The sequence below is a fragment of the Enoplosus armatus genome, chromosome 2, assembly GCF_043641665.1.
Source record: "Enoplosus armatus isolate fEnoArm2 chromosome 2, fEnoArm2.hap1, whole genome shotgun sequence".
Lineage (NCBI taxonomy): Eukaryota > Metazoa > Chordata > Actinopteri > Centrarchiformes > Enoplosidae > Enoplosus > Enoplosus armatus.
Window position 1 is genome coordinate 17,410,779 of NC_092181.1, and position 17,873 is coordinate 17,428,651.

A 17,873-nucleotide genomic window follows, 5' to 3' on the forward strand; every position below is an offset into this window, starting at 1 on the left:
GATGTCTACAGTCAAAGACATGAGGCGTGTTTTAAAAACATGCTACGATACATTTTACCATGCCAGAAATATAACTTTCACTGAAGCACTGAGCATTACAAAATCATCTTACCGTTTCTCTGGTTCTGCTTTCCTTTTCTGTGTGTGCCTGCCTCCTCGCCTTGTGCATATCCCTTTTAAATTCTGCCCATGTGAGCTGTTATAGTCCGCTGCCAACCCATCCAGACAATGTGTGGTCAGTGTGACAGACATTTCTCATGGCATCAGACTCAGACACTTACAACACAAGGCAGGTAAGTATGTTATTAGATCAGTCATGTCTCTAAACACCATGACACGGTCTGCATCAAGTTGTTGAAAAGTCTTTAAAGAATCTGAGTTTAAAATTGTGCGTGCTTCCCACATATATTACATTCCGGCTTTTCACTGACTCAGTGTCAGTCTCAGTGACTTTCAGTTTAGGGGACATAATGCACTTCTTATAAGTTCTCTTAAGTAAAGTTTATGTGCATTTGTGTGGCGCTTGAGGGTGTAATTATAGATGTTAAGACCGACAGGATTTTTGTCCTGTCATGAGAAAAAAAAAAAGGAAAACCGGAGCTTGGAGCTTATAATCAGACAGTTTTTCATCATGCACTGACTGATGTTGGCATCAAATTGGCAAATCATGGGTATTAATAGTCGACTTGTTGAGATGAGTTGGTATTCATGCTCAGATGTTTTTTGATGCACTCATGCGCATTTTATGTTTTTCAATTTTTTGTGCTCAGTTGTAACTTCTTTTTCAGGTTAAAGTGACAATTAAACTTGAGCTTAAACTTGTTTTTAAGCCAAATATGTGACTAAAAGGCCTTTTCCAGAGCAGATATTTTGACTTGTTGTAGTAGGAAAAGCGCATGAGTGAATAACTGTCACACTGTCATGACTTACTGGGACACTTGAATAGAGCGGAGCCATCATTAATGTTATTAGTATAACCTCTGCTTTTGACATAACATGCCCATGAAAAAGGCCTAAATCATAAGCAATGTACTGTAAGCCCTCACCCTGTCTCATGAAACAGGATTACTGAATTAACTCCAGGGAGTGAAACCATGAAAAGCTCTTCTTAGTTTGGACCTAGTTCAAAACTTTTCAGGATTTATTCAGCGTAATTATCCAGCTAAACTCATTGACATTGTGGTTTCATGTTGTTTTATTATGTGTGGTTTTTATACTCATTATCCTTTAGATGGCAGTAGAGATCCACCATAAACTGCAGTGACAATAACAGTTCATTGGTGAGAATTGTCTGATTCAATACATTGGTGTAAAATCAGAGGGTTCCACAAAACAAACTTTAAATCAAAGTATAATTTATTTTCATTGGACAGCTAACATGCACAGTACATCCATCCTAATGTTTTCTACTGAGATTCATTCTAAAGTGAGAGGCTACTGCTAACAGTGTAATCTTAATTATCTTCATGATGACCGTCTTCGTCACAGGGAGTTGTAGTTGTTTCAGTAGGAGCTGGAATCTGAGGAAATTAAGAGGGAACCGTGGGTGAACAAATGAGACTTTAAAGACACCTCACAGCAGGACAAAAAAACAACACATTCATATCAGACTGTGTTGATGATGTCTGCAATCCTACCTGCTTGTAAATTACACAGCCTTACCTGAGTGTCCACAGTGGTCTTTAAGGTTCTATCCTGTTTCATAATCTGACGCTGGAGAGTCAAAGAACAACAATAAGCTGGTGCAGCTTTCATCACACAAAAGATGTAAATACAGTTTACTTGGTTCTTACCCTGAATCTTCTGAATGGATCAAGCGGAGGAAGCTGCCCCTAAACAAAGACAGCAAGATTTAGTGATTCAAGTGATTTGTTAAATGTCTACAAATCATCATATAAACCTTTAATAAAAGTGTGTTATGGACTACTAGAGGTTAGTGATTACCATCAGAGGCTGCTGAGGAGGATTCATTGGTGCCATTTGAGGGACTCCTATGAAAGGAAGCTGCCAGTAGACGAGAAAGACAGAAATCAATGCTTTTTGAGTGGTACTCTGAAGCCTGAAACAATATCAAATGAGTTTTGACAGTAACTGCGACACTAACCGCATTGACAGCAGGGACATTGTAAACATTGGGAACGGGGGGCGGTACGGCAAAAGCAGGAACTCCGGGAACAAACTTTGAGAGGAAGAGAGAGGGTACGGTAAGTTACCAAATTCCTTCTGTTATACCATGCACATACTGTACAATTTGTGGGTTATTAGTTCTCTGTTTTGTCACAATGAAAAAAAGTTTTTTTATTTGTTTACAGAATTATAACCTATGATTAATGCAAAGATATCAAAAAGTTTGAATAAAATCGAAGACCAACTCCACCAATTTCAAACACACTATTCTACTTCTGAGCTAATTAAAATGACAACCTCACAGGCTGACCTGAGCAAACTGCGGCTGCCCAAAGAAACCTGCCCCACCACCACCAGCTACCATGGGTGGGTTCAGGCCTCCAGCCATCATCCCGGGGTTTGCGCCGTTTACCATTCCTCCGTTCATTCCCGCCATCATCCCTCCGTTCATACCCGCCATCATCCCTCCATTCATACCCGCCATCATCCTCTGTTTCTGTGTGAAGGGGGAGAAAGAGTGTTTGTTATTAACCATGATTCTATTTGGATTATTGCACAAATCAGGCATAAATTATTAGTAGGAATGTTTCTTACCTTGCCTGCACTGACCTGCAACAAGTAAAGAGAGCAGAAGTTACATGCACTGCTATGTATGCAAGATAGATAGATAGATAGATAGATAGGCTGTACTCACATAGCAGACGCTTGCTACAAATGTGGCGAGGAGGTAAAGCTTCATTTTGCAGCCTGAAACCTGTAAAAAGACGAGACTAGATACATTTAACTCATAAAATCTCAACATTTTTTGGCAATATATGCATGACATTAGTTAGAACATGACTATTTCTATATTTTACACTATCATCTCATTGTTAAAAAATCTCACTTGCACAATACTTACCTCATATATCTTTTTGCTCTTCTTTCAAATGTTATGTGCCAAGGAGAACTGCAGTTGCTCTCTGAATTTAGAGCACCTTATATCAGTATACAGAGATTATTATGAGCCAATTAGAGAGGAGAACACTAACTTGTTCATGAACTATATTTGTCACCTGTGTGTCATGGGAACATGTGAAATGACATCTTCTTTTTCTACTGTACAAGATTCAAAGAAATGTAACACAGTGAGCTGCCTATTTTCAAAGACACTTCACTCCGATTCAACCATCTGACATTGTTCTCGGTACAGCCGAGGGACCGCAAACAATAACAGAGTGATTCAGTGTCTTGGGAAGGGTTTCTGGAGGCTTCTGGAAGCTACTGACTGAAAAACCAGTATGAACCATCTAAATGTTGCGGGTTGTGGCCACAGGAGGCAAACAACTGACATCATCATCAAGTGCTTTCATGCAGGACCCATGAATAACACGCGTGTACACTTAAATTGAATTAAACATTCAATTAGCAAGCAGCACACTGTTAATGAGAAGTTGGTTGTGACTTCAGGAAAGTTGCATCTTCTAATTTTTTTCATGTCTAGAAGTGCAAATTTCATGTTTATATTTTGCTGCTGTATTATACATCAAAGTTAGAATACATGCCTCAGGCTCTAGTCAGGCCTAACTGTAATTTGTGATGAGTCTATATTTTCTCAAGCTGATTTTTACTTACACCAGCCCTAAAATAACTTCTACATCTATTTCAACTCAACAGTTATGCGCACAAAAAGTCAGACCTCTTTTAATTTGTAAAAACATCTGATGTTACTAATAGATAGGAGAAGATATTTGACTGTCATGTTCCGTCAGCACATTTTCTCAATATGTTTAGAGCCATCGCATTCATTCCCAGTGTGGTTGGCTGGGTATGTTCTCACATACTGAGGCTGTCTGGGAAAGAGGGATGTTTTTTTTTTTTTATTGCTGCTGACTGGGCAGCCTACAGCAGACCAGGTAAACACCCTCTGTGGAAGTCTGGTCTGGAGCTTTATACTAATTACACACTGTCATGCAGTTCAAATGAAGTTACATATTCTTCCTGTTGGCAGTTTCATGTTGTGACAGATTGTATTTCCTAATGTAATTATGTACATAAAACTGTTTTTATATGTCTGATTCTTGAATGTATAGATATATTTAGATTTTTTTTCACAGGTTTTATGAACAAGAATCTGTTACTCCAGGAATTCTGCCACAATGTGACTAATGTGTTTAGGATGTTTTTCATATTTAGCGAACTAAATCGCCACGTTGCATGTAGTTGCAAGCAGTGTGCTGTAAATAGAAATGTGTGCATATTTTTGCCAGTCTCCTATACAAAAATAAGTGACATCAGAGGAGCCACACCCACGACACTGGTTGATGTTGTTCAGGGTTTTGCTCAAATACACTTTGACAGACATATTTTGGGCTCCAGATGACACATGTATTGCAATGATACATTGCAATAAAGACTCAGAAGAGATTCAACAATTGACTTCAATCATTTATTGGTCATTAGTTATGATAACAGTGATTTATAAAGGTAATATTCAAGTATGAGCAGCTAGTGGTGAGACAGGATCAGGACGTGGGAGTTCATCATGAGATATCTGTGAAGTCTGACAGCTGTGTCGTCTCATTTTGCTCGCTTCTCGTCTTCCGTCTCCAACCCAGAGCATTCTTCCTCTTCTTCAGCTGCCATCACCTTCATCACCGGAGACTGTGTCCTCCGGAGGCGAGCTGCCACTGAACGCTGAAACCTCACTCTGCCAGCTGCCTGCCCACCAGCAGGGCCTGCCTGTTGACGGTTGTTCAACCCGGCCACCGAGATCAGCCGCACTTGGCCGGGAGTCAACAGGGCACTCTGCGGGACTCCTCCAGCATTACTCTGTGGCAGCACAGCAAACAGTGTGACCGGCCCACCGCTGGCAACCTGACCCACCTGCCCCTGTGGATTCACATTGGCACCGCCTGCCTTCCCCACAAGAAATGCCCCACCTTGTTGGAGAGCGCCAATGGGAATTAGCTGCTGCTGGGGAGCCTGACCTGCTTGGTTCTCGACTGGCTGGATAAAAAATGAGCCACCAAGTTGGACTAAGCGTGCCACAAGAGGGTCACCATTTAGTGGGACCCCATTTTGAGCCCTAGGGTTGGCACCGTTGCCAGCTGCTGCTCCATTATTATTCAGTCCCCCATTAGCAAGTGCCTCAGCGCTCCCTGAAGACACACCTCCCTCCACCACAACAGCCAAGGTCTGAAAGATAACCCACAGTATGCAGAACATGTTTTATCTCAGTCGCAGCACACAGTCGACAGATGAAGGGCTGCTTCTTTCTTTACTTATATAGAGAGCGTCAGATTCAGTGATCACCAAGAGAGGTCCAATCAGAGTCCGGAGCTTTACCTCAAAACAACAAGTCACTGTAATCATCATGACCATGCTGCAGGCTATTTTTTGCTTTGTTACCTTACAGAGGGCCATTATTCAGGATTATGTGGCACACCTAAACCAGGTATCAGTGACTTGCATTCTCAAAACCATTGTTGTCAAGGTCATATTTTCATGTCATGGTGGCATAAGGAAGATTGACCAACGAATAAAACATAATATTAGAGCATAAACTGATGTCTCCCAGGGCCTCAACTGGGATCCACCAGTATGACGCAATCATTTTATTTCAGGACTGTAAAGAAACAAAAGTCAACATTAACAACAGGGTGCACTGAAATGTTCTACGTCATGATATTGTGAAGTCCATTGCTGTCCATAAAGCTTTAATGAGAGCTACAATGAAACATAGGGTGAAAAGACAAACATGTACAGCATTTGCTACTAAGATAATAAACACAGTTATTGTTTTACATTTCCTACTGTAACACAAGTAGTCTGAAAGGATATACTTAACCTTGATTTAAAGAGTAATTCTGCACTAAATCACTCTAACATACACACCACAGTTCTTTTGAAGGCTGGTAGTATATACAACACCTTTTCAACTAATGAGCCGATGTAAACTTTTCCCCAGTTTGGAATGCATTAGAAAACAGTTTCTGGATAAAACCAGCTAAAAAATATCTCTTTCATATATTCTAACATCTAAGAACAAAGATCCAAATGTACACAACACAACAGCAATGACCACCAACACTTGTCCTCTACAGCAGGAGGTAAAATGATCTGCATGTGTCAGAGTTCCTTATATTACAGAGGTTCATGGAGGCTTCTGTCTCAAGCTGCACTGTTGGAGCTGAATCCAACAAGCTTGTGTAGTAAATGAGGAACAAAATGAAGCTCAGAATAACAGGTTGACATCCATATCCTCTGTGGAGAAAAGAGAGAGTAGGCATTAATAGGCATTAATAATGGTGAACACTCATAACGGAAACTAATTGCTATGCACAGTATGTAATGTTACATTATTACTGGACTTGAATATGTATTGTTAGTCAATACACAAAAAATTAATATAAAAATAATATAAAATAAAGTATCAACATTGATATTTTTGTGTTTGGTTCAAATAATGAATAACTTAACTAACTGTAATTCATCATAGATATTTTAGATATTTTATGTGAACACATACACTCTCACTAGTGTCACAGATTTGAAACCTCTCCAAAGCTCTGTGGCTATGCTGAACGTCTTTACCATTTATTACAATTATTCCCATTGGGATGATAATAAAGCCATTATCAGTGTGGAGAAAAGTGTTTGAGGTAAGAGTTACACCATAGTATGTTAGTGACATGCTGTTGCTCTTACCATTCTTGATACCAAAACAGGAAGTCCACTCTTTAAAGGACACCTGCTTGTCCTTGTCAGCGTCACACTCTTGGAAGAAGCGGGAGGTGCAGTGCTCCATCGGCACCAGAGGGACTCGAAGTGGGGCCAGCTCTGAGTGGGACAAGACTCTGCACGGGACAGAAGAACATCAAATTTTGCAACAATGCTAGGGTTATCTATTAAGAGACTATTGACTTAGCTAACGTAAAAACAAATTAAAAAAATCAGCAGAATAAGTTTCATTGTGAGTGTTTTTCTCATTCAGATGAGATTTATATAATTTCATTATAATTTAGAGGCAAATGTTGGATACTTATATTTTTGGCATGAAAACTGTTAAAAATGAAAACCAAAATACTGGCTATTAGTTAATTGTATGTAGCATAGTGTAGTACTGGCTTCCAAACCTAGTGAAATCCTATAGTATGCACTCTATGAGCATTTTTGAATATAATCTAAAGTTTGAGGACAATAAAAGTTTCATGTATTGTACACAGAAGAATAAAATGTACCTGTCAGAGGGGTGTTGGTCCAGTTGAGCAAACTGCCAGTGCACCGGGTAGATGTACATGTTGTAGTTCTTCTCAAAGTCCTGCGCGAGCAGCTCAACAGAGTGATCACCAGCATGAAGACGCCTCTCACTCTCAAAGATTTTCTTCACCTACATAATACAGAACACCACAGTTTCATTGTCTTTGATGACCTAAAATATAGACTGTTAACAAGACATATTTTATATAATTTTTCCTTTTCCCAAAGGTGCTATGTAACTTTCCGACTGACTCACTCATTGACTGATTGGATCCAAATAACACAACAAATTGCAGAGAAATAATATCAGTATGAGCCTGAGAATCCCAGTTTTATCAAGCAGTTCATTCATTTGAGCAACACATCTTACTCTAAAACGCTGTTTAGGGGTGAGGAAACCAGGAGACATGGAGTCATGTTCATAGAGCTGCAGAAGCACATTTTTCAGCCAATCCCTCATTCGTAGAGGGAACTGGACCAGCTCAGTGTCCACACATGGAGGTATTACTGAGAGAGAAACAGACAGAAAGATCAGGGTCAATTAAATGATTCCTACACCATACTTCAACTAAAATGTTGTTCAGAGTTTATGATGGTTAACTCTCACGTTTGCATGGCCCAGTGTAGTCCAGATGAAGTCTGTGTCCTCTCTTTGTGCCCTCCAGGTTGCATTTAGTAGCAAAGAGTTCACATGATGTATCGTATGTTTTGTTGTCTGTCCCACAGACCTGCAGAAATTGCAGAAAAAACAACAATGCAACACGGCGCCTGTTGTAAAACCATTGCAGTTCAGCTTTCAACAGATCATGCTTACTTACATGATCAAACTCATTCACGCTGGGAGGACATTCTGACGGCTCTTGACACACACAGCCTGGCTTATTGCCTGCATCAAGCTTACACGTCTTTCCGCGTTTGCAGGGAAAGTTGTCGCATGGATCTAGAAGAAAAGACAAGCACTACGATGACCCTTGACCTTTACTTAAAACCAGTGGTATCATAAACCATTTTCAGGACTGGTTTGGTTTTATTCATCAGTGTGATAACTGGAAACCAATGAGCTATAACCTCTGCACGCCATCCCCTACATTCCTCTGCCATTTGAGTTTGTACAGCGATTAAATTCAACTTGATCTCTATTATTCACTCCTTAAGCCCGCAGAGCTGTGTTGTGGTAGTGACTGTGAAGCAGAGTGACACTATTCATGCGGAAGTTTTAGCAAAATGATCCAGTCAGCAGATTCCCCTGTGAGGCTGTTGGGATAGTGCATTAGTCAGTATGGTGACCAACCAGCAGGGGCTTCTGGGCGATGTACGCCTCCACCAAGAGAGGACCTGGAACTGGGGTAGAGATCCACTGTGGCTCTTATCTGCACTGGATTCATTCCAACTAAAGGACCCTGGAAAAGTACACAGGAAACATGAAAATGAAATTTCTTGAGATATGGCAGAAATAGTTTCAACCACTTATTTGTGATCACATCAAATTGCAACACCACAACAAAAGTAAATGTTTCCCTCATGAAAACCTGCAATAACAGATGTTTTAGCCACTTGGAGGCAGCAGCTGTAAACCTAAGACTGACGTATTATAACCTTATAACCCTATGGCTAACTTAGCAATAGCTGCCTATTTACACATCCAGCTGATATGCAGCAACTCTGGAGCCATGTTTCTGGCCACCTGCCGATTGTGAGTCCAATATTCATTCTCCTTTTAGCTCTGTTTTTGGTCTCCATCAGTTCCTGAGGTAATTCGATCTTGCCCTTTAGCTGCTAAATGCTCCACTATGTTCACCATTAAGAGAGAGAGTGAACCCAAACGCTAAAGTCGTGGGCCGTAAAACCAAAAATATGAGCTGAAAGACGCTAAAGCTGTAGAGGAGAAGGGAGCCTCAGCCCGAGAGATAATCCTCTGTTGGTTTGTCACTATGAGTGGAAAATAAATGGACATATCATGTATGCATTACCCATTTTCCTGCCCTTCTCCTCTTTGCCTTCTGGACTGTGTTGTCAATGCTGCTGCCCTCAGACTCTGGAGGATCCTGTTGGCTCTGTTCCTGTCCTGACTGTGTTTCCTCACTCTGTGGAGAGTGCTTCCTCGCCCTTTGGTTCTTCTTTTGCTTCCTTGCCTTTCCCTTGGTGTGACTCCCACTGTCATTCTTACTCTTCTCTTCCTCCTTTCCAGCCGGTCGGGACGCTGATTCAAACTCTGGACTGCTCTTTGGTTCTTGAGGGTCCACATTTGCTTCGGGTTCTTTCTTATCGACACTCATTTCTTCAGATCTGGCCTGTGGATCTTTGTCCATGTCCTGATCAGACACTTCCTCACTGTCCACTGCCTCAGTGTTTTGCATGTCTTGTTCGTAGTCGTCTGCGATGGCGGAAAGTCCTTTCTCACTGGTTTCCTTCTCTTTAACATCTGTATTTGAAAGAGGCTGGGTATCATCAGGGTGGGGTTTCATTTTAGTGGATACAATCTGTAGAGGTTGTAAGATGCCACTATCGGCAGCATAGTCGAGATCAACTGGGATCTCTGACTCTGTGCTGCCATCTGTTTCCTCCAGCAATGCCCCCGGCTCCACTCTGTCTGCTGCTTTCTCAACAGACTCCTTTTCCTTGAGTGACATCTTTTCCACCTCCACCTCTACCTTGTCCAGCATTTCAGCATCTTCCACACTCTCTTCCTTTACTTGTTCTTCCTCATCTGTCTCCTCTTCAGCGTCTTCCTCCATTTCTAGTTTGTCATCCAACTTCTTCTCCTCCACCTCAGCTTCCTCACTTAACTCCACAGCCTCACCAGATTCCACCTTGCCTTTGTCCGTCTCCACTTCTTCTTCCTCGAGCACTCTTTCTTCTGCTTCCTGCTCTTCTTCTGCCTCTCTCTTCAGGAGGTCTACCAATTCCTCCTCACTCAACAGGACAGCGGTGCTTTTGTCACTCCTTTCAGTCACTTCAAACTCTCCCTCCTCCTTGTTAGCATTAGCATTGTCTTCGGAGCTCAGTTCCTCATCCTCCTGCTCCTGGCTGCTGGCCGCAAACGTGACTAAAGTCGGTAAAATCTGTGGCTTGTTGGCCTCCTCCGTGATAATGTCCTTGTTCAGGAGAAAAGAACAATGTTCATTTTACAACATGAAATCATCTTGTGTTTCAAACACATGTTTTGGGATCAATCAGTCCTGTTGTACCTTTTCTTTGGCTGTATGTGAAGTCTTATGCAATCCATGATGTTTTCCATGAGGTTTACTTTTGACCTAGATATAATGGGGATAATTAATAATGAGAATCCATTCAGTTGTTATTAATAACTGAAAAATATTAATTACTACTCACAGACAGGGCAAATGTTGCTGCCAGTAAGCAAAGGAATACTAAGCAGGCCCTCATACCTGAAACATAAAGATGAATAATTTAAACACTGGACAAAAATCAAAACATTTTACGACGTGCTAATTTAATTGAGTTACTGCACATCTGAAAATCTGATTAACTGATTTAACAGAAGACTTAAAAGCAATAAATACATTATGATCTGACTTTGGTAACAAATGGTAACAACAAAGACATGAACTCTTTCAAAGTTAAAACCGAAGAGTGCATCTGTATGCTGCCAACACTTTCATGACGAACAGAGCTGCCTGATTGGCCTCCACTGTTGTCAAGGTTACAGGCCTCTGAGATGTGCCTCTCTCTCAAAAGTCACATTCAGAGCTTAAGTAAACATCAGAAGCTACCAGACTGGAAAAAGTTGACTAAGTCCACAAACTTTTTGTCTCTCTGGACGGAAACAAAACAGACTGCTGGGCCTGTCCAGTGGAACAATAGCTCTCTGGTTCAGCCCAGTAAACCCCAAATAAGTGTAGACAGGTGGTGTGTGTGTGTGTGTGTGTGTGTGTGTGTGTGTGTGTGTGTGTGTGTGTGTGTGTGTGTGTGTGTGTGTGTGTGTGAAAATTCACCAGAAGCAATTAATCACACGCAATTTTATTTGATCTGAACAATACACATATTGACTTTTCATCTTTAATATAATACCCATATTACATGATAGTCATAAATATATCTTTCACACAATTTCATAAAATGATTTGATCTCTTTGAGGATAGTTTAAAGTAAGTATAGAATATATGTTGATATGTAGATTATGCATAAGTAAGCAACATTTAAATTAATCTATATTATGTACAGTATATTACTACATCATAGTATAGACAGTATATTAATGGTCACTATCTCTTGGTATATACAAAAATAATTAAAGCACCAATGTCAATAAAGAGTAAAGTAAAGTTTAGGCGATCACAAAAGAGGTTACAGTATAACCAAGCCAGCGAGTCACTTCATGCATCACGCAACAAGTTAGATTGCAAACTACTTAGTCAACAAGATGTCACACACATCTCTTTTTGACCATGAACAAATTTGAACTTTAAAACAAAAGAAACATTGCAGTAATTAGGGTTTTACCTGAGGCTGGCTGTTGCAAGAGAAATGAGAATCCCGCACAAACACCAGTACGTGCCTGTGTTGAACCTGCGAGGATGTGCTTTTGTATTCAGCGCTCACACTGCCCACACAAACTTGCATGCTGCACACACACACACGCACACACACTTGGGTCTATGGCAACACTTTTTCTAACTTTGGGAGGGTCTATGGGATGCAGGCGTACAGAGAGGGAGAGAGAGAGACCCTGCACTGAACTTCAGTTGGATGCTCTGCCTCAAAAAATTTCTGCAATGTGCATGTTTCCCAAAGAACAAAGTCAGAAAAAAATCGCCCCATGTGTTGATCTTTAGGCTGAATTTTATTTACACTTATATTTATTTTATTTTTTGCGAAACATATGCAGAGAGAGAAATCGAGAAAACCTGGCAGTTTAAACAAAGTCAAGTTTGTTATTGAGAATTATCTTGTAATACATAGTAACTTCATACAGAAGATGATATTGGACTAAGTAATCGAAGGTAATAGAATATTAAGTTCTGTATTTAAGCTTGCTTTATTGCTGTTTACCTGCCCTAGTCAATACTGTATGCAGTCATGAATTTAATAGCATGTGATGTTGGATTGAATTTGTCTTAATTCTTCTTCTTCTTTGTGAATATTTGTGTGTTATGTGTAAATTCTGACAGAATAAAACCAAAACAATGTGTGAAACTTGTCACATGAAACACGGTTTTAAAACAGACAATGAATAATTTTGCCACTAGATGTCATTCTGTGACAAGTTCTTGAGGCCAGTAATCTGATGTTGTGAGTGTTAATATCTTAATATGATGAGTGACATGATGATTAACAAATATTTGTAAGCAGCTGCTTTTAGACAATATTAACTTAATTTCTCTACTATATCTTTCTGTTAACTGCTGATGACAGTAGGAAGAGTAGAAATATTTATATTAGTCACTTTTTCTAGATTCGTTTTTTTAACAAATGTTTCTCATTATACTACACTACTACTCATTTGACAAAGAAGTTTCATCTCAAGGGCCATTCAGTGGCTGCTCTGGAGCTTTCGATCATATCACATGATCTTCAGCAGGTGGAGTCTGCTGTCATGGAAATGTAGATGTTCAATTTGAAATTGAGCATTTACAGTTCTGTGACAACAAGGCAAACTCTACCTGCTGATGAAGATCATGTAATATGACCAAATGATCCAGAAAAGTTACTGAATGGACCTTGGGGTGAGATCGTTTGTAAACTGCCGTGAACTTTGAATCTTAACTACCACTCATGCATCAATGTCATGATATGGCTTTTGGAAATATCAGAATATATCCCTCATGCTAGTTATAATTATCATTACAACAAGTATAATACTGTGTCTGAGATCATTTGTAATTTGTAATAGTCAAGAAAAATTACCCACAGCCTGTGGAAGTACTCAGACCTTTTACGTAAAAGTACTAATACAAACAGTGTAGAAATACTCAAATCCTGCATTCTAAATCTTACTTAAGTAGTAATACAAAAGTACTTATTATGCAGAATGGCCCATTTCAGAATAATGTATATTATGTAATTAGATTTTAGGCGGCAGTAGCTCAGGGACTTGGCTTGGGAACCGAAGGGTGGCCAGAATGGGCCTGTGTGTGAAAAAGAATTAATGGAGTGAAAAAAGTGTTTTTACCAAGGCAGTGGGGGGGGGGGGGGGGAGTACATTATAAAACCCTACTGAACTATAGTGAAGTATAAGTACAAAGTAGCATAAGATGGAAATAGTCAAGTAAAGTACCTCAAAATTGTACTTAAACATTAAGAAAGTTGTTAACCTAGATGCATCAGATGCATCAGAAGGGTCAATACATCATAAAAACTTAAGCAACCTCGGAGCAGACGTTGTTGACTGCCGCTCTGTGTGCCACAACAAGCATCAATCGTCCTCATCCTCACTCCTCCCCTGTTCTAAAGCAGGACCTTACAACAACTGGTAGCTGTGGTTTTGGCGAACAGCTCAAGACTGGTGAACATCCAGTCTAATTACATGTTTCTTTTGCACGGTTGAAATCCAAAGTGAGGTTAAACAAGGAATTCTGTCCTCTTATTTTAGACCTGACCATACATGGACATCCAGGAAACAATTATGAGACTGAGGGAGGAAATATAGATGTCTTTATTTAGGCTTTCTACTGTACATGCCCTATTTCCAAGAATGACTCCTCTTTCCAATAACATCATGTAACACTGAGGCCAATAGGTTACAAAACATGGTTTTGTTTTAATGTATTTAGTAATAGTCTCAACTTATGTGAAGTTGTCACAAGTTTAAGCCTCTTTATTCGAAAGATCAGTGAATTTTCTCCATTTTTAATCTAGCCTTGAGCGAGGCAGCAACTCTCACCTGCTCCTTGTAATTAATTATTAGACAACAATAAAAGTCCAACTATTGGAAGACTACATAGTAAAAAGAAAAAAAAAACACATCAATTTCACCGGAAACAAGCATGACCCCGTCTGGCCCCCCTTTCCTCTCTGAGTGGGTGAGTTTGTTTTTTCATCAGGCCACAAACCCTATAGTTTAGTATACTAAACTATATTTCACTGAAGACTTGAGAGGGGGTGGAGGAAATTTAGTGACTGAACGAAACAACCCTGTGTGTGTGTATTTGTGGTGTGTGTGTGTGTGTGTGTAATCATTATCGTGCCAGTGCTCTCCGGAAAACAAATACACCTTGGCGTGTCGACAGCAGAGAGACAACCGGAAGGAAGTGATGCAATCCTTTCAATTAAGGTTACTTATATATGGTTGTCCTCAGAGTTTCCTACAGCATATCCACACATCGTGCTTTTACTGCCTCAACTCAGCTTTCATTCGTCACTCAGAATAGACACTGGGTTCTCCTGTCTGCTGCTACATACACTGAACAAGGACCACTGACAACTTTCTCATACCAGCTCCGAATCTAACGGACAAAAAGGTATTTGATCATATATTGACTGCTTGTAACATACTTTACTTTTTACTCCATGCTTTGGTTCGTAACTCATATTGTCTAGCATGGTAATTGTTGTGGATTTTTATTATTATTCCAGACTTTCATTGCTGTTGTATTGTTAGTTAAACATGTTTTTAAGTTTATTTTTCTCCACATTTTTAGTAGTTCAAGTGCAAGAGCAATCTCAGACAACTGATGTGTTAAGACAGAAGGAGTTTTTTAGATTGTTCATTCATATCTTTTGTGATTTTTTGTTGTTTTATGTTTGTAAGGGTAGGGTTAGGGACGAAATATTTTAGATTAAATCAGAACTTTAGTAACAATTAATCACACACTGTATGTCTGTTACAGAATGAAGACTACCATAATAACATTTTGCCTGATTGGAGCAGTTTTTGCCAACCCAGTAAGTATGAAAACCAGAAAATAAAACTCTTATAATATGAAGTTGAATACGCAACATTTCTAAAAATGATTCTGCAGATTCATTTATATAATATGCTTATTGTATATTATGTTAAATAAACTAGAAAGCAGAGTCTCCAACCTAAAGGGCTTTAGGTTCTGTGTTGACGTGCTGTGCATTTTTTTTTTTACATTTAATTAATAAACAATCATCTTTGTGCTGCCGTTTAGTTTAAATTTTGCTATGATAGCATTACTACTATATGTCAGCAAGTATTTTAAGAAGCATGTTAGAGGGTCTGATGATCCACATTGATCTTGTGCACATCAAGAAATGTAAAATAAAAATGATTCTAGTTTTTTCCTTGTCGTAATCATGACCTGTGATTTAATTCTGACAGATTTCATTCAATGCCGTTTTGGAATCAAGTGAGCTTGACTCAAACACGGTGAGTGCTGTTTTAAATCAGTCCTCTCTTCAGTTTATATCACATTTGACTCTTGGTGTTACAGATACACATAAATCATTTGACTGCAGTCAGGTTGTGTTCCTCTGACACAGTCAGCAGAAAACAATAGGTGCGGTTACTTAAGATTCTCCAGACCTCAAGACCATTTGTTTGCTATACTGCATGTCTGGACCCATTATTGCAACAATAGCTTGCCCGGGTGATGGCTGACATGAATGGGTCTTAAATGAATGTGATGATTGTTTGTGTTGCAGTTATGAGGGATAATTAAACATATTGTGGTTTGTGCTTACTTTTGTTTTTCTTTCCCAGACTGAAAGTTTGTCTGTTTCACAATCATCTGAAAATGACACCTCAGAGATTCAGGTAATATATACATTTATTCCAGGAGAGAGTAAATTAACATTTCCGACTTTTTGCATCACTTTTGATTGCTGAGTTTCACCTGAATGGGTAATAATTCCTATTTCTGTTGCAGAGCTCTGAAGAAAATACCTCAAGTCAAGTGAGTTATTTTGATTCTTCAATCTTCTGCATGACTCAAGAGGAAAAATCTAATCATTTTGATTTTGATTAATCAAATGATGTGCTGTAAATGTGTCTGAATTCACCCTTTGAAATGTATATATTTTCAGAGTCTGAGTTCAGAGTCAGAATCAGAATCATTAGAGTCCACATCAGAGGACAAGGTGAGTTACATCATCACTCTCTTGTTTTTACTTTATTGTTATCAGTAAACTACATAGACTGTATGTTCTTGCTGGGTTCATAGCCTCAAATCTGTCATATAATTGTGGGTGCAATAGTGCAAACTCTAATAATAAAAATGAAAATAATTGTATTTAAATAGAACTGAAGTGAAAGAGAAAAGAAAGAAAAGAAAGAAAAAATGTGTCCAGTAAGCATTTACATTAATAAAACAAAATGTATGCTCACAATTTGCTGTACTCTCCATTTAACTCTGTAGAAATAAAACATTGCATTATTTTCTAAAACTGTAAGTTTCTTTTCAACAAACAGACTTCAGAGGAAAGCAACAGTCAATCAGATGAGGATGACGGGGTAATTATTAACAATTAAATCAAGTATTTTGTTTTCATATGTTTGCCAACTGTTCATGTATGGCACAGCATCCTTCAGGTCTCCACTTAGCTCATATTATTCACCATGTCCCCACAGACAGACTCTATGGCTGAAACCAGAGATGACAGCATGGGCAGTGAGGAGAATGTTCGAAAGGTGGGATAAACATTTTGCACACTCACTTGGTTTTAAACTATGTTCCACTTTAGCTGAGATGTAACTTGAGTGACACTATGCTCTGCTTTTTCTCCGCATCAGAGTTGGGTTCAGGTGTTTTCAAGAGTCACCAAAGTCCTGAGCGCAGAAGACAACAGCAGCACGGAGGTCAAGGGTCAATCGGACCACCTGACTGAGAAACAGCCCACCCACACCTCCACTTTCAAGCAGAGGGCCAACACCACTCAGGGTGACACAAACCTACTGCTGGTGGAGAATCCCACCGACAGCAGTGACACCACCAGCGACAGCGCAGACACGAGTGACAATACAGCTGTCACCAGCGACAGCAGTGAGAGCACCAGCAGTGAAAGCAACGAGACCAATGAGGCCAGTGAGAACAGTGACAGCAGCGACGCCAGCAAGAGCTCAGAGGAGAGTAATGCCAGTGACAGCTCCGAGCTGGAACAAATCAAAACCCAAGACTGTGTGAATGGAACCCAGAGCTGTGAAAGTGAAGAGTATTTCTTCCAGAATATAGGAGACGATGCTCATTACTCAGTGGACAATCTGATGGTGCCAGATGACGATGAAAGGGAGTTAAGTCTAAGGAGATGATGGCATGCACTTGTGCAGCTCTACTTTTCCCACTATGAACTACAACACCATTAAATGACCTGCCTGAAGACTTCAGGATGACATATTTGCTCTTGCCCATCGCTTCTGAATGTTGATTTAGGCATTATAATGTTACCTGCAGCTTGATTTTTGTGTGCGCGTGTGATTATTATTGTGATGACGATATATAGCCTAAGCATTTGCTTACTTTTGATAATAATAAACAAATAATATAACCATGGTATTGGGTGCTTGCATGTTTTTGTAGAATCAGACTTGAGCAGTACCTGAAAGAAACATAAGAACATTTTCTTACAGTATTTCTTAATTACC

The 17,873-nt window shown here is 39.6% G+C and overlaps 2 protein-coding genes across 2 annotated transcripts; one reads left to right on the forward strand and one right to left on the reverse strand.

The window, feature by feature from the left end:
• Nucleotides 1-6,343: 6,343 nt before the first annotated feature.
• Nucleotides 6,344-10,755, reverse strand: sparcl1 (SPARC-like 1). Its single transcript, XM_070918455.1, has 10 exons — nt 10,702-10,755; nt 10,557-10,622; nt 9,339-10,463; nt 8,660-8,768; nt 8,187-8,308; nt 7,976-8,096; nt 7,739-7,875; nt 7,350-7,498; nt 6,817-6,965; nt 6,344-6,372 (listed from the first exon to the last, which is right to left on the reverse strand). Exons 1-10 carry the CDS (start codon nt 10,753-10,755, stop codon nt 6,344-6,346), a joined length of 2,061 nt encoding a protein of 686 aa, XP_070774556.1.
• A 3,965-nt stretch (nt 10,756-14,720) lies between these two features.
• On the forward strand, nt 14,721-17,693 carry scpp1 (secretory calcium-binding phosphoprotein 1). The gene is made up of 10 exons (XM_070912572.1): nt 14,721-14,790; nt 15,160-15,214; nt 15,615-15,662; nt 15,996-16,049; nt 16,162-16,188; nt 16,319-16,372; nt 16,704-16,737; nt 16,861-16,922; nt 17,025-17,289; nt 17,356-17,693. Exons 2-10 carry the CDS (start codon nt 15,161-15,163, stop codon nt 17,538-17,540), a joined length of 783 nt encoding a protein of 260 aa, XP_070768673.1. The 5' UTR covers nt 14,721-14,790; nt 15,160; the 3' UTR covers nt 17,541-17,693.
• Nucleotides 17,694-17,873: the final 180 nt, after the last annotated feature.